At 42.8% G+C, this 27,234-nt stretch overlaps 1 protein-coding gene across 1 annotated transcript in view; it reads right to left on the reverse strand.

Annotated features, from left to right (window-relative positions):
* The window catches only part of LOC137374694 (interferon-induced GTP-binding protein Mx3-like), a 56,231-nt gene extending 29,314 nt beyond the window's left edge, over window positions 1-26,917 (reverse strand). Inside the window, exons 1-5 of the mRNA XM_068041203.1 lie at window positions 26,712-26,917; window positions 9,664-9,856; window positions 2,094-2,231; window positions 864-1,015; window positions 111-249 (exon numbers count right to left, since the gene is read on the reverse strand). Of these exons, the coding sequence (XP_067897304.1) occupies window positions 111-249; window positions 864-1,015; window positions 2,094-2,231; window positions 9,664-9,853 (619 nt within the window). The 5' untranslated portion in view covers window positions 9,854-9,856; window positions 26,712-26,917. The remainder of the gene's footprint in view (window positions 1-110; window positions 250-863; window positions 1,016-2,093; window positions 2,232-9,663; window positions 9,857-26,711) is intronic.
* Between the last annotated feature and the right edge of the window lie 317 nt (window positions 26,918-27,234).

The following is a 27,234-nucleotide window of genomic DNA, read 5'->3' on the forward strand; positions in this document are numbered from 1 at the left end:
TAGAAAAGCATCCACCAAAACCACATGTATTTAAGTGGAAGCTAGAAATATATTGGCACTGATTGAACCCTGTTTTGATTTACAAAAGAAATTTAATCTTTTTGATTTACCCAGTGTCCTTTCTCCATTCGGGTCAACTTCCTGGGCCATTTTCAATGCCTCTGTGGTTGCGATGTCCACATTACAGGAGATGACAACCAAAATGATCACTTCTTCTTTTCTAATGTAGGATTTGATCAGATTTTTTATCTAGAAAACATATGAAATGTAACGATTAATGACTGACACACACTCTCAAGATCGGGGCTAAGGCACGTTGCTGGGGTGATGTGGCAGAATCACTGCTGTATTTTTAAAGCTGCTATCCATGCAGCTGTTGCTGTGCGCTTTCGAAGGGCATTAGCAGTCAACCATATAGCTTAGTAATGTACAAAAAAAATCTTAGAGGACTTGACAGCGTAAATACTGAGAGAGGCTGCTCTCCTGGCTGATGAGGGTATCATAGTTTAAGAATAAGGGGTTGGCTATTTAGCACTGAGATGAGGAGAAATTTCTTCACTCAGAGTTCTGTGAAGCTTTGGCATTCTCTACCCCAGAGAGTTGTGGATGCTAAGTTGTTGAGTATATTCAAGACAGAGGTCCATAGATTTTTGAACACTAAGGGAATCAAGGGATATGAGATAGAGCAGGAAAGTGAAGTTGAGGTAGATGGTCAGCCATGTTCTTGCCTGAAGGAGCTTCAGAAAATAAGTGACTGATTGATTGGAATTAAGATTAAGATCAAGTTTCAGCATAACAAGTTAAGACACTTTTGCTAAGAATTTGTCCTTGTGTAATTTGTATTACCACCAAGTCTTTTTTACCTTGGCTCCAATATCCTGAGGCTGGTTGCCAGTGGGCACCCTGACGATCCCAGGCAGGTCTATTAAGGTCAAGTTTGGGACGCAACACGATTCCACTTGTAGGCTGATCAGTTCTGAGCTGATCCCAGTTTTTCCAGCTAGGTTTTCCTGGGCTGTGTATGAAAAATAAACATGCATGCATTTATGTCATAACTCTTAACTATACAATGACATCATCTCCATTTTATGTATGCGATTCTAGATCACATGACACTCTGGGGGAGAAGTTTAACACATGGCTACCCATAATGGGGGGTAAAATGGCCATTGGACCTCAAAACTTTATGTTATGATTACACCAAATCCCATTCACTCATCATTCCTGTTCTTACCAAATTACATTAGCTTTCAGTTCAGCAATGCCTTAATTTTATAATTCTAGTTTATGTGTTCAGATCCCCCATGGCCTTGCCATCTTTATTTCTGCAACCTCTTCCAGCCCTACAACCTTCTGGGTTCTCTACACTCCTCCAATTTTGGCCTCTTGCACATTTCTATTTGTGGCTGTGCCTTCAGCTGCCTAAGCCCTGAACTCTGGAATGCTCTTCCTAAACCACTCCGTTCTCCCTACCTCTCTCCCCTCCTGTAAGTCACTCCTTAAACCTACCTCTTTGACCAAGTTTTAGGTCACCTGTTCTAATATCTCTTTATGCGGCTCAGTGTCAAATTTTGTTTGGTAATGCTCCTGCAAAGCACCTGGAGACATTTTTTCTGCATTAAAGATGTTAGTTGTTATTGTTTATTGAAAGAAACAGATGGCTGTTTCATTCTCTATTGTTTTGTGCCCAGTAGCGTGAGGTCAGGATCACCCAGTGCACTGGATTTAATGAGGCTCTCAAGGAAGTTGGGGATGAAGGTCCTAGAGGATTGCATTCCTGGTATGTTCCACCAAGCATTGCACCTGGGGAAGCACTGAGAGTATGCAACATGACCCTAATAAATCTAAAATTAGGAATAGGTTTGTGCTGTGATCCCTACTCACCAATGAACTGGACTGAGACTCTCCAAAAGAATTTTGTATAAGAGTCTTGCAGCCAATAAAGCAGGAAGGTTTTCATCCAATCAGCCAGGGTTGTATGTGAATCCATGTCTCATTGCATCACTCCATTCTTCCCAACACATTGCCTTTTTACCAGTTGCATCACATTTAATTGTATTTAAACACATAAATAATTGTAATACACGTTGTACCTGTTTTAACTTCTCCTTCCACCTCATCTGGGCTGTTCAATGTTACCAAAAAGTCTCGGCAACGTAACTGTCCTTTCCATGGCGTTCCTTTCTCTCCATTCTTCAGTTTCAACTCAAGAGGGCACCTGGTCACAATACCTGGTATAAAATGTGACCATGATATTAGCTTGCTAAGTGAATTGCTCCAACATTCTCAAGTTTGGATCATTGAGAGCACTATGATATCTCGGTAAGTAAGACGACCATGGGACAAACCAGTTGGCACAAAGCATAAGGTCCCAGATTTGAAACTCAATTCAAGAAAGGAACATAGGAAATAGGAGCAGGAGTAGGCCATTTGGTCCCTCAAGCCTGCTCCGCCACTCAACTAGATCATGGCTGATATTCTGCCTCAATGCCATTTCCCCACACTATTCCCATTTCCCTTAATATCATTAATATCTAGAAATCTATCGATCTCAGTCTTGAACATACTCAATGACTGAGCCTTCATAGCCCTCTGGGATAGATAATTCCAAAGATTCACCACCTCTGAGTGAAGAAATTCCAAAGACTCACTACCTCTGAGTGAAGAAATTCCTCCTCATCTCAGTCCTAAATGGTCTACCTCTTATTCTGAGATTATGTCCCCTGGTTAAAGATCCCCCAGCCAAGGGAAACATCCTTCCTGCATCAACCCTGTCGAGCCCTGTAAGAATTTTGCATGCTTCAATAAGATCACCTCTCAGTCTTCCAAACGTTAGATAATACAGGCCCAGTCTCCTCAATCTCTCCTTATAGGACAATCCTGCCATCCAGGAACCAGTTTGGTGAACCTTTGTGGCACTCCCTCTATGGCAAATATATACTTCCTTAGGCAAGGAGACCAAAACTGTACACAATATCCCAGGTGCAGTCTCACCAAGGCTGTATATAATTGCAGCAAGACATCTTTTCTCCTGTACACAAATCCTCTTGCAATAAAGGTCAACATACCATTTGCCTTCCTAATTGCTTGCTGCACCTGCATGTTAGCTTTCAGCGACTTGTAAACAAGGACACCCAAGTCCCTTTGGACATCAACACTTTCCAATATCTCACCATTTAAGAAATACTGTGCATTTCTACCAAAATTGATAACTTCACACTTTTCCACATTATATTCCATCCGCCATGTTTTTGCCCACTCACGCGGCCTGTTTAAATCCCCTTGAAGTTTCTTTGTATCCTCACAAATCACATTCCCATTTAGTTTTGTGTCATCAGCAAACTTGGAAATATTACATTTGGTCCCCACATCCAAATCATTGATCTAGATTGTGAATAGCTGGGGCCCAAGCACTGATCCTTGTGGTACCCCACTTGTCACAGCCTGCCAACCCGAGAATCGCCCATTTATTCCTACTCTCTCTTTTCTGTCTGTTAACCGGTACTCAACCCATGCTAGTATATTACCCCCAATTCCAAGTGCTCTAATTTTGTTTATTAACCTCTTGTGTGGGACCTTATTTAAAGCCTTCTGAAAATCTAAATACACCATATCCTCTGGTTCTCCTTTATCTATTCTGCTAGTTACATCCTCAAAAACCTCCAACAGATTTGTCAAACATGATTTTCCTTTCATAAATCCATGTTGACTCTGCCCTAACATTATTTTCTAATTGTCCAGTTATCACATCCTTTATAACAGATTCAGGCATTTTCCCTACTACTGATGTCAGGCTAGCAGGTCTGCAGTTCTGTGTTTCCTCTCTCCCTTCTTTCTTAAATAGTGGGGTTACATTTGCTACCCTCCAATCTTCAGGATCCGCTCCAGAATCTATATAACTTGGAAGATGATCACCAATGCATCCACTATCTCTACAGTCAGCTCTTTCAACACTCTGGGATGTAGATCATCAGTTCCAGGGGATTTATTAACTTTCAGTCCCATTAATTTCTCTAGTCCTACTTTTTTACTAATACTAATTTATTTCAGTTCCTCATTCTCGCTAGTTCATTGGTTCTGTAGTATTTCGGTAAGGCTTTTTGTATCTTCCTCTGTGAAGACAGCTACAAAGTATTTGTTTAGTTTCTCTACCATTTCCTTATTCCCCATTTTAAATTCCCATGTCTCTGCCTGTAATGGGCCCACATTTGTCTTTGCTCATCTTTTCCTTTTTTAATTACCTATAGAAGCTTTTAGGCATAGTTGTATCACATTTCTTGCTGGGTTTTTGTGCCTCAAACAAATGTAAATTTGTGGTAAACCATGTATTAATTCTTCAAATGCTAGCCATTGCCTGTTTACCATCTAATGTAGTTTCCCAATCTTCCACAGCCAATTTGCCCCTCATACCCTCACAGTTTTCTTTGTTTAGATTTAAGACCCTATTTCCGATTAAACTACATCACCTTCAAACTTAAAATACACAGTATATTATGGTCAATCTTCCCTAAAGGTTCCTTTGGAACAAGGTTATTAATTAGCCCTTGCTAATTGCACAATACCAGATCTAAAATAACCTGTTTTCTGGTTGGTTCCTCAACATACTGTTCTAGAAAACCATCTCATATACATTACAGGAATTCGTCCTCTACAGCATTAATGTTAATTGTGTGTACCCAGTCTATATGTAGTTTGAAGTCCCCCATGACCATCTATTATCCATGTTACATGCTCCTCTAATTTTCTTATTTATATCGTGCCCTACAATACCACTACTGTTTGGTGGCCTATAAAAAACTCCTACCAGTGTTTCATGCCCTTTGCTGTTTCATAGCTCTACCCAAACAGATTCCACATCTTGATCTTTTGATCTAAGATCCTCTCTCACTAATGTACTGATCTCATCCTCTATTAACAGTGCTATCCCACATCCTTTTCCTTTTTGCCTGTCCTTCCTAAATGTCGAAAGGAGAGAGATAGAAAGCAAGAAATTATAGCTAACCTGACATCTGTCAATGGGTAAATGCCAGAATCCATTATTAAAGAAGTAGTAGCAGAGCATTTAGAAAATCATATCAGGCAGAGTCAACATGGTTTTATGAAAGGGAAATCATGTTTTACAAATTTATTAGAGTTCTTTGAGGATGTAACAAGCAGAGTAGATAAAGGGGAGATGTACTGTTTTGGATTTCCAGAAGACATTCGACAAGGTGCCACATAAAAGGTTACTAACAAGATAAGAGCTCATGGTGTTTTGGGCAATAGCATGGATAGAGGATTGGATAACTACAGAAAACAAAGAGTTGGGATAAATGGGACATTTTCAGGTTGGCAACTTGTAACTAGTGAAATGCCACAGGGATCAGTGCTGGGGCCTCAACTATTTACAATCTATATTAATGACTTGGATGAAGGGACCAAGTGTATTGCAGCAAAATTTGCTGACGATACAAAGATAGGTAGGAAAGCAAGTTGTGAGGAGGGCACAAAGTGTCTGCAAAGAGATATGGATAGGTTAAGTGAGTGGGCAAAAATGTGGGAAAATGAGAGGTTGTGCACTTTGGTGGGAAGAGTAGAAAAGCAGAATATTATTTAAATGGAGAGCAACTGCAGAATATTGCACGACAGAGGGATCTGGGTATCCTTGTACATGAATCACAACAAGCTAACATGCAGGTACAGCAAGTAATTAGAAAGACAAATGTAATGTTGGCACTTATTGCAAGGGGGATTGGAGTATAAAACTCGGGAAGTCTTCCTACAACTATACAGGGCATTGGTGAGAATGCACTTGTGTACAGGTTTGATCGCCTTACTTAAGGAGGGATATCCTGTTACAAGAATTTTGTTTTTGTATTGAAAGCTTAGCATTCTGTGTGTTTTTTAAAACAGAGGAAAGGATTTCCTCTGAAACTTGCTGGGTTTGAACTGAGTGAAATACACAGACTGCAAGGCACCTGTTTCTAAACAACTCAGCAGGGGAATGACAGGTCAAGATTTATGATTGTCACGTGACTTGATTGTTGAGGTTAGTTTCACTTGTGGATTGTGAAAAAACCAGTGAGCTGGACAAGGAGCAGACAGTTGAAACCTGGCAGTGACCTGTCTGGAGACTGGAGAAAAAGATCCCTTTCTATAAAGGAAGACTTGCATCTCTTGAAAAGAAATCCTCCATTTGAAATGTGGCTTGGAGAGAGAAAAAAGACCCAGGAAAAAATGTTACTTCTCTCTGTAGAAGAAGACGGCTTTTCAGAGAAGAAACCCCTGTATGTCCTATTGCCTCCAGTCTTTGAAGAATCCCTGCCTCAAGAGTGGTTCCTGTTGCCTCCTGTGTTTTGGGAGATCCTGAAATTTCAAGAAAGCTTCTACTGCTAGACTGCTGCTTCAAAACCTAACAGAACTGTTGCTTTACCTTTGCTGAAAGACCTGTGTGATGCCTGCTGCAGACAATTGCCTTGAATGCCTACAAATCACAAACCGTTCATCAACCTTGCCTGGAGAGACTTCCAGTGGCTTGTGACTATTTGACTCTGGGACACCTCACCATACCGAAGACATCCTGCCAGATACAGCGGTAAACCCAAAATATCCTTTTTCCCCAGTTAACCATTTTTTAAAATGTATGTGTGTTGTTATAACCAGGTGAGAAGGAGTCTAGGGGTTCCCTCTTAGCCTTTGCCTGGTTTAACCATAACAGAGTTTAATTTTAAAAACACCATGTTTTTAGCTCCCCCTTTCAGTGACTCCTTGTTCATTGCTCCAATAGTAAGGCAAAGAAATCAATTCAGACAGGTTTTCTTAGATTTTAAACAAGAAAGGTAGAAGTTTCTTAATCTTAAACTCTAATCCGGTTACTGACTGTGAATATGCGACATGACCACGCTAACATGTATACGCGATAAACATACATGCAGATAAGGACAGAAAAGTAAAAAAGAGTAAAGGGGAAAAGTTTGAGGCAATAGATGGGTTGCTATTTTACTGTCCTTTGAGTTTGTTGTGACATCTTTGGTTGCTGGTCAGATTTGCAATTTGTTGAGGCCCAGTGCATGCTTCAACTTGTTTCAAGATTGGAGTCCTTTCTCTCTTGAGGTTTATGTGGCTTCTGTGGGTCCGGTGGCTTGGGAGAAAGTGAGAGAGAGAGAAAGAGAGAGACAGAGGCTTCCTTGTTCCAGGTTCCAGTTCAAACAGCCTTCTGAATCTTTCTCTGTGACACAAATCAAAAACTCCCAGGATGCCCAGCAAGTCAGTCACGTGACCAGCTGGTTTGACCACTTCTGTTTGTGGATTCTGCTATCTTAGTAGTCATCCTGGAATTTTAGCTGCCTCACCTTCAATGTCTGGTGATCAAAGTCCATTGTGGGTTAAGTGGACCAGGGAATAGTCCTTTGTCTCCACAGACACTGTCTGTTAGAATGCAAATGTCCATCCAGCCAAGTGTCTGGTGATTTTTTTTAACAAGTCCTTTCTTCACTCCAGCAACAGTTTAAAATCAATGTTCATATGACAAAATTAATATGCCTCATTCTTGGCAGGTGGGGGGGGGCGGGGTCTGCATGACAGTGTGTGCACGAGGGTTAGGAAGAATAAGACGTTTTAAAAGAAACCTTTCACATATAGAGTTATCTCATTATTGTTTAAGACTTAGGTTATTAATAAATAGTTAATGTTGTTGTTTAAAGAAACCTGGTTTGATGTGCTTCAGTCTGGGAAATAAATCGTGTTTAATTTGGCTATTCTTTGGTAGGTGGGAAACTTTATGCTGTGACCTGTGGAGTAGTGGTACTGAATGAACATTGCTTTGGTCGTAACTCCTGCCTTTGGTCGTAACAATGCTTGCATTGGAAGTAGTTCAGAGAAGGTTCACTAGGCTGATTCCTGGGATAAATGGGCTGTCTTATGAGGAAAGGTTGAGCAGTTTGTACCTATACTCATTGGAGTTGAGAAGAATTAGAGGTGATCTTATTGAAAAATATAGAATTCTGAGGGTGCTTGACAGGGTAGATGCTGAGAGGATGTTTCCTCTCATGGGGGAATCTAGAACTAGGGAGCAAAATAAGAGGTGTTCCACTTAAGATGGAGATGAGGAGGAATTTCTTCTCTCAGAGGGTTGTTAGTCTTTGCAATTCTCTTCATAGAGTAGTTGACGCTGGGTCATTGATTATTCTCAAGGCTGAGTTAGACAGATTTTAGACAAGGGAGTCAAGGGCTATGGGGTGGGGGGTGGGGGGGGGGGAGCTGGCGGGTGGGTAGTGGCAGGAAAGTAGAGCTGAGGCCACAATCTAATCAGCCATGATCTTATAGAATGGTAGAGCAGGCTTGAGGGGCTGAATGGCCTACTACTGCTCCTATTTCTATGATCTTATATTTAACATTGCATCAGCTGAACTCAGCCGGTACAACCATGAGATGGCCTCAGCACCCAGGATTCCTGTACTACCCCATGTCTCTTGCTGGAAACCACTCAGGAGTGATGCCCCCACCCGAATCCCTAATTAATCAAATAGTCCATCAACACCCACTCTCTGTATGAAGAATTTTCAATTGGGTGGCATGCCAAGGGATTGCTGATGCCAATGGGAACTGTACCCCAGCCTGAAACAGCACCTTCATTAGAGGTGGGCAGAAAAGTGGCCAAAAACACAATGGGTGTAAAATTTAACTTTGACGGGAATGCAGGGCAGGCTGCCCATTATACACCCCATCCAATCTTCATTACTGTCGAAGACCATAGAAATTTGGGCAGACTGGATAGTGGATGACCTGTCTGTTTTGTACCCCTCGGATGAAGTTGAATTTTACCCCCAATGGGAAATAAAGTGATATTATTGCACAGCTACGGAAATGGATAAGAGACGTTGCCTCTACTACCTTGAAGTTTTGCTATCTCAATGTTTCCCAAATTACAACCCACTCAAAGTGCCACAATCCATATCCTCCCATCATTCCTGTCTTGTCCAAGTTCCACTGGCTCCTCACATCCCAGCAAATCGACTTTAAAATCCTCATCCACTCTTTGAAATGCCTCAATCTGCATCACCCAATGACTTCCTTTTGTGACCATGGGCAACCCCTGTTCCTCTGACATCAGGTTACACCTAGGCCCCCATAATCCAACTGTCCCACTACTGTGGGCCATTTCAGTTAGTACACTCCCATCCTGTGGTACTCCCTCCCTAGATTCCTGCTTCCAATAGCCTCCACGGGACCATTCCCTTCAACTCCCCCTTCTCTGATTTTCCCCTTTTACCATCTTCCTCTATGTCAAGCACTTTGTAAAACTCTTGTTATAAAGGTGAATTGTTGCTGATATTGTGGATCAGATGAGTTCAATTTACACATCAGTCTCCTGGGCTGGGATAGTTCCTTGGATCTGCCTCCCACTCCTCTGTCGTAACTTTGTCAAATGGGCGGTGGAGATCCCCAGTTTCCGTCTGACTGCTGTTGAAGTTACAGCGACGATGCAGGAGGCAGCTCCGAGGAAACTCGCTTCTTTGGTTTCCGACTCTACTGAGTCAAAAAAAGATTCAAATGAATAGGTAAGTGCCCCTGCTAAAAGAGCTGGGAGAAAGGCAATTACTATGAGTACACTACATGTTTGAACGCAACTATCCCATGGCGTACCATCAAAGGCAGAGAGAATATGCACAATATTCTTCTTACCAATACCCCTGGGAAGGGCCACCTCAGACAGCATCTCCAGCACAGAGCTTTTCCCCGAGCTCTGGTCCCCAATCACAGCGATGGTGGGCAGGGCTATATGTTTATCCAAGCCCAATTCTCTCAGAGAATCAATGAGATCAATGTAAGGACGAATTTTCTCTTCATACTCAGTGTACAACAGGCAGGCCATTTCCTGAAAACAGAACAAAACAAAGAAACCTTCTCAATTGCTTTCTTCAGAGATGGGCTGAAATGGATCATGCTTAGTTGGGAGCACTCTCACCTTTGAGTCAGAAGGTTATGGGTTCATAGCCCAACTCCAGAGACCTGAGCACTAAATCCAGACTGAGATTCCTAGTGCAGTACTGAGGGAGTGCTGCATTGTTGAATTGATTTTCAGATGGGACATCAAACCAAGGCCTCGTTAACCTCTCAGATGGATGTAAAAGATCCCATAGCACTATTTAGGGAAGAAGCAGGGCTGTCCTACCTTTTTCTTGGCTAATACTTAACCCGCAACCAAGATCGCTAAAAACAGATTATATGCTAATTTATTTTGTTGCTGTTTGTGGAACTTTGCTGTGCATAAATTGCCAGATTTCCTACATTAAAACAGTGACTATATTTAAAAGAAGCACCTCATTGGCTGTAAATTGATTTGGGATGTCCTGAAGTCACGAAAGATGCTATATAAACGCAGATCCTTTCTCTAAGTTGAAATGCAATAATAGACCTGATCTGTTTACATCACCAGATAAAATAATACCTGTAATGAGGAACTGCCACCATGTAATGAGTTCTTTTTATGTTGTCTGATGCAACATAAATGAGATGTGTGGTGTCTAGAAGGTGCCGGAAATACTCAGCAGGTCTGGCAGCATCTGTGGAGCAAGAAACAGAGTTAACGTTTCAGGCCTGTGACCTAGGTTGCAGACCTGAAACGTTAACTCTATTACTCTCTCCACAGATGCTGCCAGACCTGCTGAGTATTTCTGGCACTTTCTGTTCTCATTTCAGAGTTCCAGCATCTGCAGTATTTGCTCTTATGTATGGAGTCCAGTTGGTTGAAGATCTCAAACAGGTTTATTTCAGCTAAACTATCATACAGTACAGAGCTAACTATCTACAGAACCTTACTCTTGGTGTTGCAATAGCAGAGTGAATCTGGCTTGAAGTTACATGACTGTGTCCTGGTAGTTAGCTCATTAGCATACTAAGGCAATCACACAACATCCCCTTTCTTTCCAAAGATAAGTCTCATGTGCTAAAAGTAAAAATACATAAAATTAGATAACATCAAAATCATTTATACAGTTGTAGAGATTATGAACTTTACAAGTATAGAGGCTCAAAAGTCCATATATCATTTCGGTGGTTTGACAACTCTTGCTCGGGGAATTTGCGTCTTATCTGTTGCTGTTTTTTCTGAAGTTTCTCCCTCTCTGCATCAGATTCTGTTGTTCTGCCTTCAGCCTGCTAACATACTCTGTTGCTTTCCTCAAGATAGCCACCTTTGAGGCCTAGTCATTCTTGGAAAGTTCTGACACCTCATCTCGAAGAGCTAACAGACAATGCTTCAACTCATTCCTCCTCTGCCTCTTCAGGACATTGTGTGTCCTTCACCTCTCCTCATCCTCTGTATCTGAGGGTCTTGGGCTCAAGGTCGAGGACTTGTTGGGGGCGGATTACTTGGCCTCATGGCAGTACCTGTCCGTTCTGGTTCATGGTGGTGCTGGCAGTTCTCTGGAGAGCAGAAGTGAAGTCGCGGCACAGCTGTGTTGTTGCTGGGTTACCAGACTGCACCGTTTGATGGTGCCCATGCGGGTGCTCTTGGTTTCTTCTGCTGTGATTGGTACCTTGGTGACCTCGTGGATGGTTGTGACGTTGAGTCCCTTACACGCTGCTATTCCTGCCACTGCTGCTCCGCTCGTGTCTACTAGGTAGAATATTTGTGTTTTCTATGCTGACTTGCCATAGCTGCATTACATTTTTAATGTGCCATTGTAAGGGATGGGTGACCTGTTGTTTGCAGATAACTTGACAGTTGTCAGTTAGATCATTGATTTCCAAAGACTCCGGTACATATCCTTCAGGATTCAGACTGGTAGGGTGTTTGCACTAACTCTGGTGTCAATCTTAACCCTGTGTGTTTGCCAGCTTTCTTTGGACACATGATGTTGATAGTGGCGAGAGCTTCCAGTTGTTTGACTTCATCAACATGATGTGTTAGGTTCACAATGTGGAACGTCTGTTCATCTTCTCACTAAGATTTACTTCTCTCTGGGTCTTGTCTCAGGTCTGTTTCGTCGCAGACTTGGTGTATCAGCTTGTGTTTATGTCAGTCTCTGGAGCTCTCCTTGCCGCTGTTGCCTTGTTGCTGTACCTGTCTTCTGTTTGTCTGCACCCTACTGTGACTTCTGGCTGCGTCTTCAGAGCCAGATTTCTTGCATAGATGGGCCCAGTATCCTTTTGTGCCACACACCTTGCATAGGTCTTGAAATGCAGGATAACTTCGTCACATTTACCACACAGCTTGCTTGCTCTTTTCAACCTAGTTATGGTGCTGATACTGTTGGCTGCATCTAGTGCTTGCAGATGCTGTTGTCCAGCTACAATGGCTTTGTATTTTCTGCCATCTTCCAGCAGCGCATAAATGTTTTGACCTTTCTTTTTCCCCCAAGAGGTCTTTTTGAAACACTTCAATGGTTGTTGATACAATTACCAGCTTCATTATTTGGTCTGACAGCTCAGCTTCTGAAAAATTGCATTCATTGCTCTTACTACGGCATCTACTGATGAACTGGTCTATTGATTCCTCTGGCTGTTACCTGTAGGACTTCAATTCCAAGTGGTGTATTCTAAAATTTAGTCTTATTCAGAGCTGATCTTCTAGCACTTTTCATATGGCTGTGGGATCTTTTGGACCTTTTCAGATATGCCTGAGGTATTTATTATGTGTAATCCCTCATTTCCAATTGCTATCATTATTTTCACAGCCTGTTTTTTTCTGGTGCTACAATTACTTGGTCTGTAAAGCATAACTTCATTATCTGTTTGAAAAGTTGGAACTCAGATAGGATATCAATGGCCTTCCAGTTCATGCTGTGAAATGTGGTATCCATTCTTCTGTGTTCTTTGCTTAAAACTTGCTTTAAAACTTATTTTATGAGTCTGTACTGTTTCCCCTTTAAAAACACTCTTTAGGCTGCTTTGATTGACAGGGACAGGTGTTTAGCAGTGCTTGTCTGTTTATCTACCTTCCAGCACTCTAACTGTCTGTTTACACAACTGTGCAATAGGCATTTCAAGTGGTCTTTTTTCTCTGTCAGAGTTTGTTTATACAGCCGTTCAATAAGCAATTCTTCACACTTGAGTTGTTTTATGTTTTTTAAACCTTTGGCTGCTGAATGGAAGCTCTTCACACTTGAGTGGCTTAACGGTGATTTTTAAAGCCTTAGCTGCGAACTGTGTGAATGGATGATTCCTGTGCTTTTTGATTTCAGACGTCTCCTGTAATGGTGCTGACTTCAATCAGCCTGGGAGAGGAATTGGGTCTTCTCTGTTTTTTGCTTAACAGAGGCTTTGAAAAAAAATCAATTTTTTAAGCACTTCAGAGCTTTTTCTTTATAATTGAGATTCCTCAACCGTTGACACAATGACTCAGCCAATTTACTTGCAGCCTGTTGTTCTGTGCTCTGTCTTATACAGCTAGAGGGAAGTTCTATTTTTCTTCACTCTTTGAGCCAGTATTTTTTCTTGAACTTTCTCTCTTCTGGCTGTAGGAAAGGTCATTTTCAGAGCTGATTGACCTGTGGTCTTCAATCTTAGACTTTGTCTTCTCACCACAGCTGCCACAATGTAATGAAGAGCTGCCATCATATAATGAGTTCTTTTTATGCTGTCTGACAACAGGTTTATTTCAGCTCAACTATTACACAGTACAGAGCTAACTATCTACAGAACATTACTCTGGGTGTTACTGTAGCAGAGTGAATCTGGATTCTAGTCACATGACTGTGGCCTGGTACTTAGCTCATTAGCATACAAAGATCTTAGAAGCATTGGTCTTAAAGGCAATCACACAACAGTACCAGTGAAGGAAACTTCCCTACTCTTCTTTAAAATAATGCTGTGGGATATTTTACATCCACCTGAGGTTTAATGTCTTATCTGAAAGACATTTAAAATTTAAAGACCTAGTAATGCTGGTCACCAGGAACACACAGGGACACATAGGCTGTCCTAGCCCCCAGTATTAGCAGAGTACAAATAATGGGAAATATGCCATCATGTACCCTGTCATTTTCACACATGTACAACATGTGTTTGCTGTGGCTCAGTTGGGAGCTCTCTTGTCTTTAAGTCAGACGGTTGTGGCTTTAAGTCCCACTCCAGAGAATTGAGTGCATAATTTAAGCGAACACTCCATTGCAATGTTGAGGGAGTGCTACGCTGTCAGAGTATGCTATTTTTCAGATGAGATGTTGAACTGAGGCCTCCTCTGCCCTCTCAGGTGGATGTAAAAGATCCCATGACAATATATCACAGCGGAGCAGGGGCGTTCTCTAGCTTGCTGATCATTATTGATCCTTCAATCAAGATGACTGAAAAACACAGGTTATCAGGCCAATATTTATTTATTTATTGATACAGCACTGAAACAGGCCCTTCGGCCCACCAAGTCTGTGCCAACCAACAGCCACCCATTTATACTAACCCTGCAGTAATCCCATATTCCCTATCACCTACCTACACTCAGGGCAATTTACCTATCAACCTGCAAGTCTTTGGCTGTGGGAGGAAACCAGAGCACCCGGCGAAAACCCACATGGTCACAGGGAAAACTTACAAACTCCACACAGGCAGTACCCAGAATCGAACCTGGGTCCCTAGAGCTGTGAGGCTGTGGTGCTAACCACTGCGCCACTGTGCCGCTCAATTATCACATTGCTTTTTGTGGGAGTTTCTACAATCATATAATCTTAGAATGAGTACAGCACGAAAGGAGACCATTTGGCCTGTTGAGTCTGTGCTGACTATGTGCAAGACAAATTTAGCTGGTCCCACATCCCCGTCCTTTCCTCAGAGCCCTGCAATGTTTTTCCTATCAGGTGCTTATTCAACTTCCCCGTGGAAGCCATGGTTGAATCTGCCTCCACCACACTCTCAGGCAGTGCATTCCAGTTCCTTACCACTCACTGCGTAAAAAGGTTTTTCCTCATTTCACCTTTTGTTCTTTTGCCAATCACCTTAAATCCTCTGGTTCGCGACCTTTCATCCAATGGGAACAGTTTTTCTCTATCTACTCCATCTAGGCCCCTCATGATTATAAACACCTCTACCAAATCTTCTCTCAACTTTCTTTTCCCAAAGGAAAACAACCTAATCTTCTCCAATGTCTCCACTTAAGTGAAGACTTTCATCTCATTTTCGTAAATCTTTTCTAAAGCCTTCGCATCCTTCCAAAATTGCGGTTCCCATAATTGGACATAAAAATGGGGGGAATTATATGCTCTCCCCTGCAGCACATTTGGAGGTGGGGAGAGCATTTAATCAGACATGATGGTGGCAGGGGGGGACCCCATCATCTTCCCGCCTCCACCTCAAATACATCCGTGGTGGGAAGACCCTCTGAGATATCTGTGGTCCTCTAATTCTGGCCTCTTGTGCACCCCTGATTTTAATCACTCCACCATTGGTGGCCGGGTCTTCAGCTGCCTAGGCCCCAAGCTTTGGAATACCCTCTCTAAACCTCTCTGCCTCACTTTCCTCCTTTGAGACACTCCTCAAAACCTTCCTCTTTGATCAAGCTTTTGGTCATCTGACCTAATATCTCCTTATGTGGCTCGGTGTCATACTTTGTTTTATAATGCTCCTGTAAAGCACCTTGGACGTTTTATTAAGTTAAAGGCATTATATAAAAATAAGTTGTTGTTGTTGTTGTATCCCATCCCATCTTGGTGACTTTTCAAATTTAAGTACATCCAGTATCTCTCATACCTTCCCTTTATCAATTTTTATCCCAGCCAGTGTCTTACCTTCCTCTTTCACTGCTGTGCATAACTATGGCTGCTGCATTTCCTACATTAACACAGTAATATCCTGAGTATGGGAGTATAGTGGTCTAGTGCTACTGGGCTAGTAATCCAGAGGCCTGAACTAATGATCCAGAGCAGCACCTGGGACATTTCAATTCAGTTAAATAAACAAATCTGGAACAAAGTTCTAGCTTCAGTAATAACGCCCTTAAAACTACTGGATTGTCGTAAACAGCCATCTCTAATATCCTTTAGGGAAGCAAATCTGCCGTCCTTACCTGGTCTGGTCTACATGTGACTCCAGACCGACAGCAATGTGGTTGACTCTTAACTGCCCTCTGAAATGGCCGAGCAAGCCAATCAGTTCAACCAAACTGCAATGACAAAATATAATCGGTTCAAGAAGGCGGTTTAGCACCACCATCTTAAGGATAATAAGGGATAGCCAACAATTGTTGGCATTGTCAACAATATCTGCATCCTGCGAATGACTTTTAAAAAAACATTGGTTATAAAGAGCTTTGGAACATCCTGAGGTAATGAAAGGCCCTGTATAAATGCAAGCCTTTCCTTCCATGTTAGCCCACATTTAGACCAGCATATGTCTCCTGCCATTTTCGGGGTAGTACCTGAGCAGTGGTGGGAGGAAGCAGGGAACCAGCCCCCAAAGAATTCCCCACCCCACCCTCTAGTCACATCAAGGAGCAGGTCGAGCAAAAATCGAGGGCGAAATGCTTTGCCATTCCCCGATATAACCACGAGATGGAGCTGTAGCACATTATAAGGAAACTCAGCTCCAACAGAATTGAATAGAGTCAAGGAACTTTGATCTTTGCTCACAGCTGACATTGTGAAGTTATAAGGATGCAATTTTTTTACAGGAAGATTTCAAACTTTCATGTTTCATTTGATTGTTTTCCTTTAATCCTTCCCTCCTGAAGGAGTTGATTCGTTGCTGGGTGCATTTTCATGCATATCTGGTATGATCTGATGCCACGTCAGGATTGTCACTATTTGCATGCAAGCCTTCACGATGAGAGTCAATGGGCTATTTGAGCATGGAAGCATCACAGTTTTCTTTTATTTATTCTTGTGATGTGGGAGTCACTAGCAATGCCAGCACTTATCGTTCATCCTGAATTGTCCTGAGAAGGTGCTTCTGAACAGCCGTTGTATTTTTGTTGGAGTTTGAAACTATTAGCTTTCCAGGCAACTCCAGGGGGTGGCTGAGAGTCAACCACATTGATAGTCCTTTTCTGATTGGCAGGATGCGATAAGTGGAGTCCCGCAGGGGTCTGTGTTTTTTACAATTTATATCACTGATTTAGATGAGGGGAGCGATGGCATGGTAGCTAAATTTGCAGATGACACAAAGATAGGTAGGAAAATATTTGTAAGGAGGTCTTAAGGAGCTTGCAGACCAATATAGATAGGTTGAATGAGTGGGTAAAAATCTGGCAGATGGAGTATAATGTGGGAAAATGTCTAGTTGTTCACTTTGGCAGGAAGTATAAAAAAGCAGAGTATTACTTAAATGGAGAATGACTGCGGAATTCCAAGGTGCAGAGGGATCTAGGTGTTCTAGTGCATGAGTCACAAAAAGTTAGTATGCAGGTACAGCAACTCATAAAGAAGGCTAATGGATGCTATCCTTTATTACGAGAGGAATTGAAAATAAAAGTAAGGATGTTATGCTTCAGTTATACAGGGCATTGGTGAGACCACATCTCGAATACTGTGTGCAGTTTTGGTCTCCTTATTTAAGGAAGGATGTAAATGCGTTGGAGGCGGTTCAGAGGAAGTTTACTAGATTGATACCTAGAATAAGCGGCTTGTTTGATGAGGAAAGGTTGGACAGACTGGGCTTGTTTTCACTGGAGTTTAGAAGAGTGAGGGAAGACTTGATTGAAGTTTATAAGATCCTGAACGGTCTTGACAAGGTGGATGTGGAAATGATGTTTCCTCTTGTGGGTGTGTCCAGAACTAGGGGGCACTGTTTTAAAATTAGGGGTCACCCTTTTAGGACAGAGATGAGGAGAAATTTTTTTCTGTCTGAGGGTTGTGCAACTTTGCAACTCTCTGCCTCAGAAGGGGTTGGAGGCGAGGTCATTGAATATTCTTAAGGCAAAGGTAGATAGATTCTTGTTAAGCAAGGGAATTAAAGGTTATCAGGGGTAAGTGGGAGCATGGAATTCGAAACACAAGCAGATCAGCCGTGATCTTATTGAATGGTGGCGCAGGCTCGAGGGGCCGAATGGCCTACTTCTGCCCCTAATTCGTATGTTCATATGTTCGTATATGAGTGGAGTCACATATTGGCCAGACAGGCTAGTAAAGGCAAGTTTCCTTCCATAAAGGATATTAGTGAACCAGTTGGGTTTTTACAACAATCCAACAGCTTCATAGCCACTTTTAATAACCTCAGGCTTTTTAATTTTTTCCAAGCTGCATTCAAATCCTCAAACTGCCGTGGAACCTGAAAGTTCCCACGTAGACTGAGCACAAGCCTGCTCCTTTAAGTTACTGCGTGTTTTCAGCCATGCAAAAAAAAATTAAAAGGTCCTGCAACACTTAAATGAATAGTCCACACAAAGCAAAAAAAAATTAGAGGAGGCGTTGCTGCCATGGTAGGGTTTGAACTCTTGTCCTTTGGATTATTAATCCAGGCGTCTCGATTACAAGTCCAATAACATAATCACTATCCTACCATATCCAAACTCAGCTGACCCCAACTCAACAGCAATCACTGGATGGTAGTCAGGAGCAGAAACCATGGCTAGTGTTCCCTTCTCTAGTGTCTGGTGGTGCTCAGTTAATGCCATCGTAAACATATGAACATGGGAATAGGAGGAAGCCATTTAGTTCCTCAAGCCTGTTCTGCCATTCCATGAGATCATGGTTGATCTGCAACCTAACTCCATATACCCACTTTTGCCCCATACCCCTTAATATCTTTGGTTAATGCATATCTATCAATCTCAGATTTAAAATTAACAAATTATTTAGCATCTATTGCCGTTTGCAGAAGAGAGTTCCAAACTTCACTACAGTAGAAAGAACGGGGAGAGACAATAAAAAATAAAAGGTACAATTCTAAAGGGGGTGCAGGAGCAGTGGGACCTGGGTGTGTATGTGCATAAGTCATTGAAGGTGGCAGGACAGGTTGAGGGACCGGTTAATAACACATACAGTATCCTAGGCTTTATTAATAGGGGCATAGAGTACAAGAGCAAGTAAGTTATCTTAAACTTGTATAGAACACTGGTTCGGCCTCAACTGGAGTATTGTGTCCATTTCTGGGTGCCACGCTTTAGGAAAGATGTGAAGGCATTGGAGAGAGTGCAGAAAAAATTCACAAGAATGGTTCCAGGGATGAGGAACTTCAGTTATGAAGATAGATGGGAGAAGTTGGGACTGTTTTCCTTGGAGAAGAGAAGGTTGAGAGGAGATTTGATAGAGGTATTCAAAATCATGAGGAATCTGGATCGAGTAGATAGAGAGAAACTGTTCTCATTGGTGGAAGGATTGAGAATAAGAGGGCACAGATTCAAGGTAATTGGGAAAAAGCAGCAGAGGCGACATGAAGAAAAGCTTTTTCACACAGTGAGTGGTTAGGATCTGGAATACACTGCCTGAGAGAGTGGTGGAGGAAGGTTCAATCGAGGCATTCAAGGGGGAATTGGATTGTTATCTGAAAAGAAGAATACGCAGGGCTATGGGGAGAAGGCAGGAGTGGCACTAGGTAAATTGCTCCTTCAGAGAGCCAGCATGGGCACGATAGGCTGAATGGCCTCCTCCTGTGCTGTAACAAATCTGTGATTCTGTTTGTGTGTTGAGGTGTTTCCTAATTTCACTGCTGAAAGATCTGGCTGTAGTTTTTAGACTATGCCCCCGAGTACTAGACTCCCAAGCTGCATAAATAATTTCTATTTACCCTGTCTGTTTCCCTTAATTAAGTACATTTTGAAATCAGATCGAAACTTTCACTGAGAAGTGCTTACCTAGAGACTTCCTCCCTGAACTAACCCTGACAACACTCAACTATAATTAAATTCCACCTTGCATAATTTCACAGTAATGATCATAATAGGTTTTTAATTGATCGTGTTCTTTCAGAAACATTACTGCAAAACATGGAACCCGAACAATTAACAAGCCAGTCTCAGCACCCAAAAGGTTCAACTTGTTTTTTTTTTAGGATTCATTGGTAATCCAAGATGGAATAAGAAAGAAATAGCTAGGGATTAAAAAAAACTTTTCTAAATCCCGTACTTAAGTCAATACAAGTAAGCAACGACCTTTACTGGCACTCCTGGGGTGGAAAGTGTGGCACAGTTTGGTGAGATGGAAATATCTGGCCCACTTCATGGAGGTCACCTCTGCATGTCCAATTTGTGGCCAGGTGAGAGTGTCTATCCTGGGCTCTTGCAATGTCAGAGAATGCAGCCTTTGCTCTGCCAATTGAAGGATTGGCTCGCCAACCACTGCACTTTCCCGAGCAACATTTGGTCTTGGTCACTCAAGGCCCTAGAGCAGATCAAAAGGCCTCCTGACACATCTGCTTTGGGTTTGGCTAAATCCAGGATAAAAAGAAAGACTTGCACTTTATACAGTGCCTTTTACCAACTCAGCGCGTCACTGTTGTAGGAAACCCAGCAGTCAATTTGCACACAAGGGTCCCACGAATGCGACAACAACTAGATAATGTATTTTAGTGATGTGGCTTGAAGGATAAATATTGACCAGAAAACTGGGAAGAACCAAACTGCTCTTCTTCGAAAAGCACTGCTTGTGAAATCTTAATCCATGGCCTCAAAAGGATTGGTTTCCTAGTCTCGAGACCATAGCAGCTAATTAATAACATGGTAGGCTTCTCCCATACAAAGTCCCACACACTCATTACCTATCCTCTTGCTAACTCCCAGCATATTAACATTGTGATTTTCTCCTCATTTTAATTCTTCTGTGATGCGATATGCACATCGGTTTAGTTTAGTTTAGTTTAGAGATACAGCACTGAAACAGGCCCTTCGGCCCACCGAGTCTGTGCCGACCATCAACCACCCATTTATACTAATCCTACACTAATTCCATATTCCTACCACATCCCCACCTGTCCCTATATTTCCCTACCACCTACCTATACTAGGGGCAATTTATAATGGCCAATTTACCTATCAACCTGCAAGTCTTTTGGCATGTGGGAGGAAATCGGAGCACCCGGAGGAAACCCACGCAGACACAGGGAGAACTTGCAAACTCCACACAGGCAGTACCCAGAATTGAACCCGGGTCGCTGGAGCTGTGAGGCTGCGGTGCTAACCACTGCGCCACTGTGCCGCCCTAAATGCGTGCCTCTGAGTCGTCAGGTGATTCCTTCATTTTCTCTCCCCCTCTCTTCTCTGATGTGATCTGGTAAGCAGAAAACGCTTGCAGCTCCTAGGAATTTACTTTAACTTTGTATCCTCTCTGTAACAACTCACAGCTACACCTACTATTTAAAGAGGTGGTAGTGGTGGCAGTGATTGTTGAAAGCAACTTTCACTATTTTGGTGGGCATCTCTGTAACTGGCATGGGTTTTAAAGTTACCCAAAAACAGAAGAGTGTGCACCACCTCAGGTTCTCAAAACCACAACACGAATGTGGTGGAAAAGTGGAAAAGATTTGAGCGAGCCTGGAAGCTCATCCAGGAGCCGGAATTAATGTAGGTATCGATGCTTCTCACGGGAATAGAGGAAGAAGCACATGAAGTCTGTGTCACGTAGCAGGACTGGACCGAGACTGGAGACTGAGACATATTAAAGCTGGTACTGGGGAAATTTGCTCAGTACTGCCAACCGTGCAGTAATGTTCCTTCTGAGAGATATAAATTCAATAGGAGAATGCAGGAGCACGATAGAGGCAAGCTTCGAGACTTCGCTAAAGAATCCCCAAAGACTTGTGAATGCTGAAACTGTAGGAATAAACACGAGTTCCACAAGAGGGAACTGTACCCAACCTTTGGAAAGATGTGCAACAAGTGCAAAAAGAGCAACCATTTCACAGAAATGTCACGTAAAGGAATTGCCTGCACACAGGCAGACAGCTAGAGCAATAGACATAGAACTATAAATAAGGTTTGGATGACTTGGAGTGTGTTACACTTAAGCTGGAAACATGTAGCTAACTAAGATTTCAAATAGGCCTGAGTACACAATGTAATGTAGTTCTGCTTCACATATATCAAAAAGCAACAAGAGATTGTAGCTTATAGCGGAACAAGTCTCTTCATTGGAGGACAAGTACAAATTCTGGTTCAACTGTGTGCAGTGTCTCTAAATGTAAACTGGATTGTAAGCTATCTGAAAGTATGACTGTACATGGCCTCTGCCAAGTAGAAAGGCCTGCCTGCACATGGACATCATTAAGCACAATGATAATGATGAAATTACTGGATCACCGTCTACTGGAATAACAGTGTAAAAGATCAATTACTACAAGTCACTAACCAAGGAGTGTTTAATACTGCATCATCCTTGGGTATTCAATGATGGGGTCAGACATGTAGAGGGAGAATACCAGATCAGGATCGTCAAAACAGTACATCTGGCCCAAAGTGTCCCACGTCATGTACCAGTGACTTTAAGGGATAAGCTGAAGGAACCCCTGGATAGTCCAGTCAGACAGGACATCATCACTCCTGTAACAATGCCAACCTCATTGATAAGTTTGATGGTAGTCATACCTAAGAAGAACAGCACACTACGCATCTGCTTAGATCCCCAGGATGTACCAAGGCTATCAAGTGAGAGACAAAAACGCTTTAGACTCATGGAATGATAGTGCAAAGAAGGAGGTCATTAGGCCCATGGTGCCTGTGCCGTCTCTTTCATAGAGCTATCCAATTACTCCCACTCCTGTGCTCTTTCTCCATGATGTAAACTTCTTCCTTTCAAGTATTTATCCAATCTCTTGCCAAATCCTTCTTCTTCCTACTAATCGTTCTTTTCTCTGCTAAAGTTGTTGAAACACGCTGAGGTACGGAGTTGGAAAAGGCCCAAAAACACCGGCGCTGGTCGACATGCCAGTTTCCTGACCCCATACTCGGCGCTGACCACTTTTGCTGAGGCAGGTTCGGGGCTAGCAGGGCTAAAGGGATTTTCCAGTTAGCTTCCAGTTTTCCGACGCAATAGGGAGCAGTTTAACTGCCTGGCGGCAGGCACCCAACGGCAGGCCAGGGAACCAGTGCTCCAGGCAGGCCTACAGGCCCTCCCTGCCTACCTGAGCGTGGGTGCAGCCAAAGGCCACCCTGTAGAGGGATTCCACACCACCTCCCCACTCCCCCACTACCATCCCTGCCCCCGCCCGCGCCACAGTGGTGGTCTGCGTACTTTTTCTGTTTTTTTATTGAAAGTTTTAAAAAAGGTTGGTTAGAAGATGCCTCCATTTTGAAGCGCCCTTTCAGTTACTTACCATCCATTGAAAGCTGCTGTTCCTCTAAAACGGAAAGGCCTCTGACTGACCCTCCATCTTCAAGAGCACGCCCGCCACATTTAATTGGACTGGGAACCTGGTTCCATGCCAATTAAGGGGGAGCCCCAGTCAAAATCCCAATGAGTGACTGCTTTCCCGGGAGGAGGTGGGTTCAGGACTTGGAAACAGTCCCGACTCCTGTTTCCCACCCCCGTAGCGAAAATTCAGCCCATGGTGTCACACCCTGTTTGCGAGGACCTAGGCCCTGAGTGCTTTCACGCTATTTGTTGATGAAACAAACCACGGCCGTATCTCATGTCATACCTGACTTGCCTAGCAGCAACTGCCCTGCAAGTGAAATCCTAACTGAACAGAAATTAAAAACCTCAACCCTTTCTCAGAAAAAAGAATGCTGCTGAGTGATCTAATAGAGGTCTTTAAAATTATGAAGGGGTTTGAGGTAAGGTAGACATTTTCACTTCTGAGGGAAGTCCAAAACTCAGGACCATACGAATAAATCCAATAAAGAATTCAGGAGAAATGTACTTGCCCAGAAAGTGGTAAGAATGTGGAACTCATTATCACAGGAGTAGTCAAGGCAAATAGTATGAATGTCTGCAATGGGAAGCTGGATAGGTACATGAGGGAGAAAGGACCAGATAGATACACAGATCGGGTGAGAAGATGGATGGTGCTTTCAGTTTGGAGTGGAACATGAACTATATGGGGCACCTACTAGTTGGGCCAAAGCCTTATTTCAGGGCTGTAGGTGCCTGTATCAATATGGTCACAACTTGGTCTGGGAGTGGAACAGGAAGATTTGACGCTTCATAAACATTGTGGCGGTGTGGGGAGGTGGTCGGGGAGGGTAGGTGCACATGCAAGCCAGTGTTTCAGGCAAGTGATTTTTTTTTTTAAATGTTGAAGAACCCTTGATTAGAGGGCTGAGAATTCTGGGGTGCTCCAGGCCAAGACAAAGATCTGGACTTTTCTGGTGGACTTGAATCTCGGTACTTCTTTCCAACTTGCAGATCATACAAACATACACATTAGGAGCTGGAGTAGGCCATTCGGCCCCTCAAGCCTGCTCCAACACTTAATGAAATCAAGGCTGATCTGAATGTGGCCTCATCACCACTTCCCTGTCTGCTCCCCATAATCGTTGTCTATGAAGAATCTGTCCAACTCAGCCTTAAATATATTCAAAGACCCAGCCTCTACTGCTCTCTGAGGAGCAAATTCCATAGACTAGCGACCCTCTGAGAGAAACAAATTCTCCTCATCTCCGTCTTAAATGGGTGACCCCTTATTTTTAAACGGTATCCCCCAGTTTTAGTCTTGCCCATAAGTGGAAACATCCTTCCAGCATCCACCCTGTCAAGTCCCCTCAGGATCTTATATATTTCAATAATTGTTTTTTTTTATCCGTTCGTGGGATGTGGGCATCACTGGCTAGGCCAGCATTTATTGCCCATCCCTAATTGCCCTTGAACTGAGTGGCTTGCTAGGCCATTTCAGAGGGCAGTTAAGAGTCATCCACATTGCTGTGGGTCTGGAGTCACATGTAGGCCAGACCAGGTAAGGATGGCAGATTTCCTTCCCTAAAGGATGTCAGTGAACCAGATGGGTTTTTACAACAATCGACAATGGCTTCATGGTCAACATTTGACTAGCTTTTTAATTCCATATTTATTAATTGAATTCAAATTTCACCAACTGCCGTGGTAGGATTCAACTCCATGCCTCCAGAACATTAGCCTGGGCCTCTGGATTACTAGTTCAGTGACATTACCACTACGCCACTGCCTCTCATCCTTCTTAACTCCAATGGGTATAGGTCCATCCTGTTCCACCTTTCCTCGTAAGATAACCCTTTCATCCCAGGAATCAGTCAAGTGAACCTTTTCTGAACTGCTTCTGAGGCAATTTTATCCTTTTTTGAAGTAAGGAGACCAAAACTGTACACAGTAGATGTGGTCTCACTAAGGCCCTGTACAGCTGTAGCAAAACCTCCCTACTTTTATATTCTATTACCTTTGCAATAAACAGCATTCCATTTGCCTTCCTAATCACTTGCTGTACCAACATACTAACTTTTTTGTAATTCATGTACCAAGACACCCAGATCCCTTTGACCGCAGAGTTCTGCAATATCTCTTCATTCAAATAACATTTTGCTTTTCCATTCTTCTTGCCAAAGTGGACAAGTTCACATTTTCTCACAGCAAACTTCATCTGACAGATTTTTGCCCACTCACTTAACCTACCCTGTATCCCTTTGTAGACTCTTTATGTCCTCTTGACAACTTACATTCCTAGCTATCTTTGTGTGTCATCTGAAAATTTAGCTACCATATATTTGGTCCTTTCATTCAATTCATTGATAGAGATTGTAAATAGTTGAGGCCCAAGCACTGATCCCTGTGGCACCTCACTAGTCACATCCTGCCAACCCAAAAATGACCCACTTATCCCTACTCTCTGCTTCCTGTTAGCAAACCAATCCTCTAGCCATATGAATATGTTATCCCTTACACCATGAACTCCTATTTTGTGTAGTAACTTTGATGCGGTACCTTATTGAATGCCTTATGGAGATCCACATCTACAGGTTCCCCTTTATCTACGTTGCTTGTTATTTTATTTTTTTATTTATATTTAGAGAAACAGCACTGAAACAGGCCCTTCAGCCCACCGAGTCTGTGCCGACCAACAGCCACCCATTTATACTAACCCTACAGTAACCCCATATTCCCTATCACCTCCCGACACTAGGAGCAATTTACAACGGCCAATTTACCTATCACCTGCAAGTCTTTTGGATGTGGGAGGAAACCGGAGCGCCCGGCGAAAACCCACGCAGACACAGGGAGAACTTGCAAACTCCGCTCAGGCAGTACCCAGAATCGAACCCGGGTCGCTGGAGCTGTGAGGCTGCGGTGCTAACCACTGCACCACTGTTCTTCCTCAAAGAACGCTAATAAATTAGTCAAACACAATCTCCCTTTCACAAAACCATGTTTACTCTGTCTGATCACTTTATGATTTTCTAAAATGTCCTGATATAACCCCTTAATAATGGATTCTAGCATTTTCCCTATGACAGATGTTATGTTAACTGGCCTGTAGTTTACTGATCACTGGGCACTCAGGAGGTAGGGAGCTGTAGGAATTCCAGTGCGGGGGGTGGGGTGGGGGGGCGGGGGATGGGGGGAACTGACACCATCCTACTGGCCCCTCCTCCTTGCTGATATTTTTACCCATTCTAGACCACAAAGAGAATCCCCACCTTAACCCTCCCACACAGTGTGAATTGTCCTCTTTGGCATAAAAGCACAATCTTTCTGAGACCTGCTCAGTTCTCTACTCCCTTTGTTGATCTCCCTGCCAGTTCCCTAGTGGAATTTGAGCCTGCCATTTTTTATAAATGAAAGGCAGTCAATCAATATGTGAGAAAATACGCAATATAATAATCTATTTAATGCTCTGGAAATGAGAAATAAACGATCCTAGTGAGTGGATAAAAGACAAACAGATTATAAGCTGGCTACACGTACCTTGGTATTGTTTATTTGACCGTGTTATTGTTCAATCTCTTACTGACATTGCTGTGATTGCTTAACTAAAAGCTGCTCCTACCACAGAGCTGTTCCTCATTCTTCTATGAGGTATCAGCCCATCCCCTTTTTCCAGGAAAACAGATCAATTCACTGGTTTTTTGGAGGGCGGTTTTGAACAGAAGGTGACCCTTTAGCTGCAACTAGAGTTTCAGTTTCAATTTTGCAGTCAAGCGTCATAATTGAATTCAAAGGCTGATCCATGTCTCATTTCCTGTCAGCGGCTGCAGGCTATGCCTGGGAAGAGATATTAAAAAAGAAAACAGCATTAAAGAAACAGAGGATTAAAGAGCAGAGGGGAAAGTCTAGAAGAACACCAGTAGAAATAGCTTCTCCCTATTTGTCAAAATCGCTCACAATTTTGCACTGTTAAATCTTTCCATAACCTACTCTGCTCTAAGAACAATCCCAGCTTTTCTAGTCTTCTAGAATGAGTTAAAGTCTTTCATCTCTGCTAAATCTT

The sequence above is a fragment of the Heterodontus francisci genome, chromosome 10, assembly GCF_036365525.1.
Source record: "Heterodontus francisci isolate sHetFra1 chromosome 10, sHetFra1.hap1, whole genome shotgun sequence".
Taxonomy (NCBI): Eukaryota; Metazoa; Chordata; class Chondrichthyes; order Heterodontiformes; family Heterodontidae; genus Heterodontus; species Heterodontus francisci.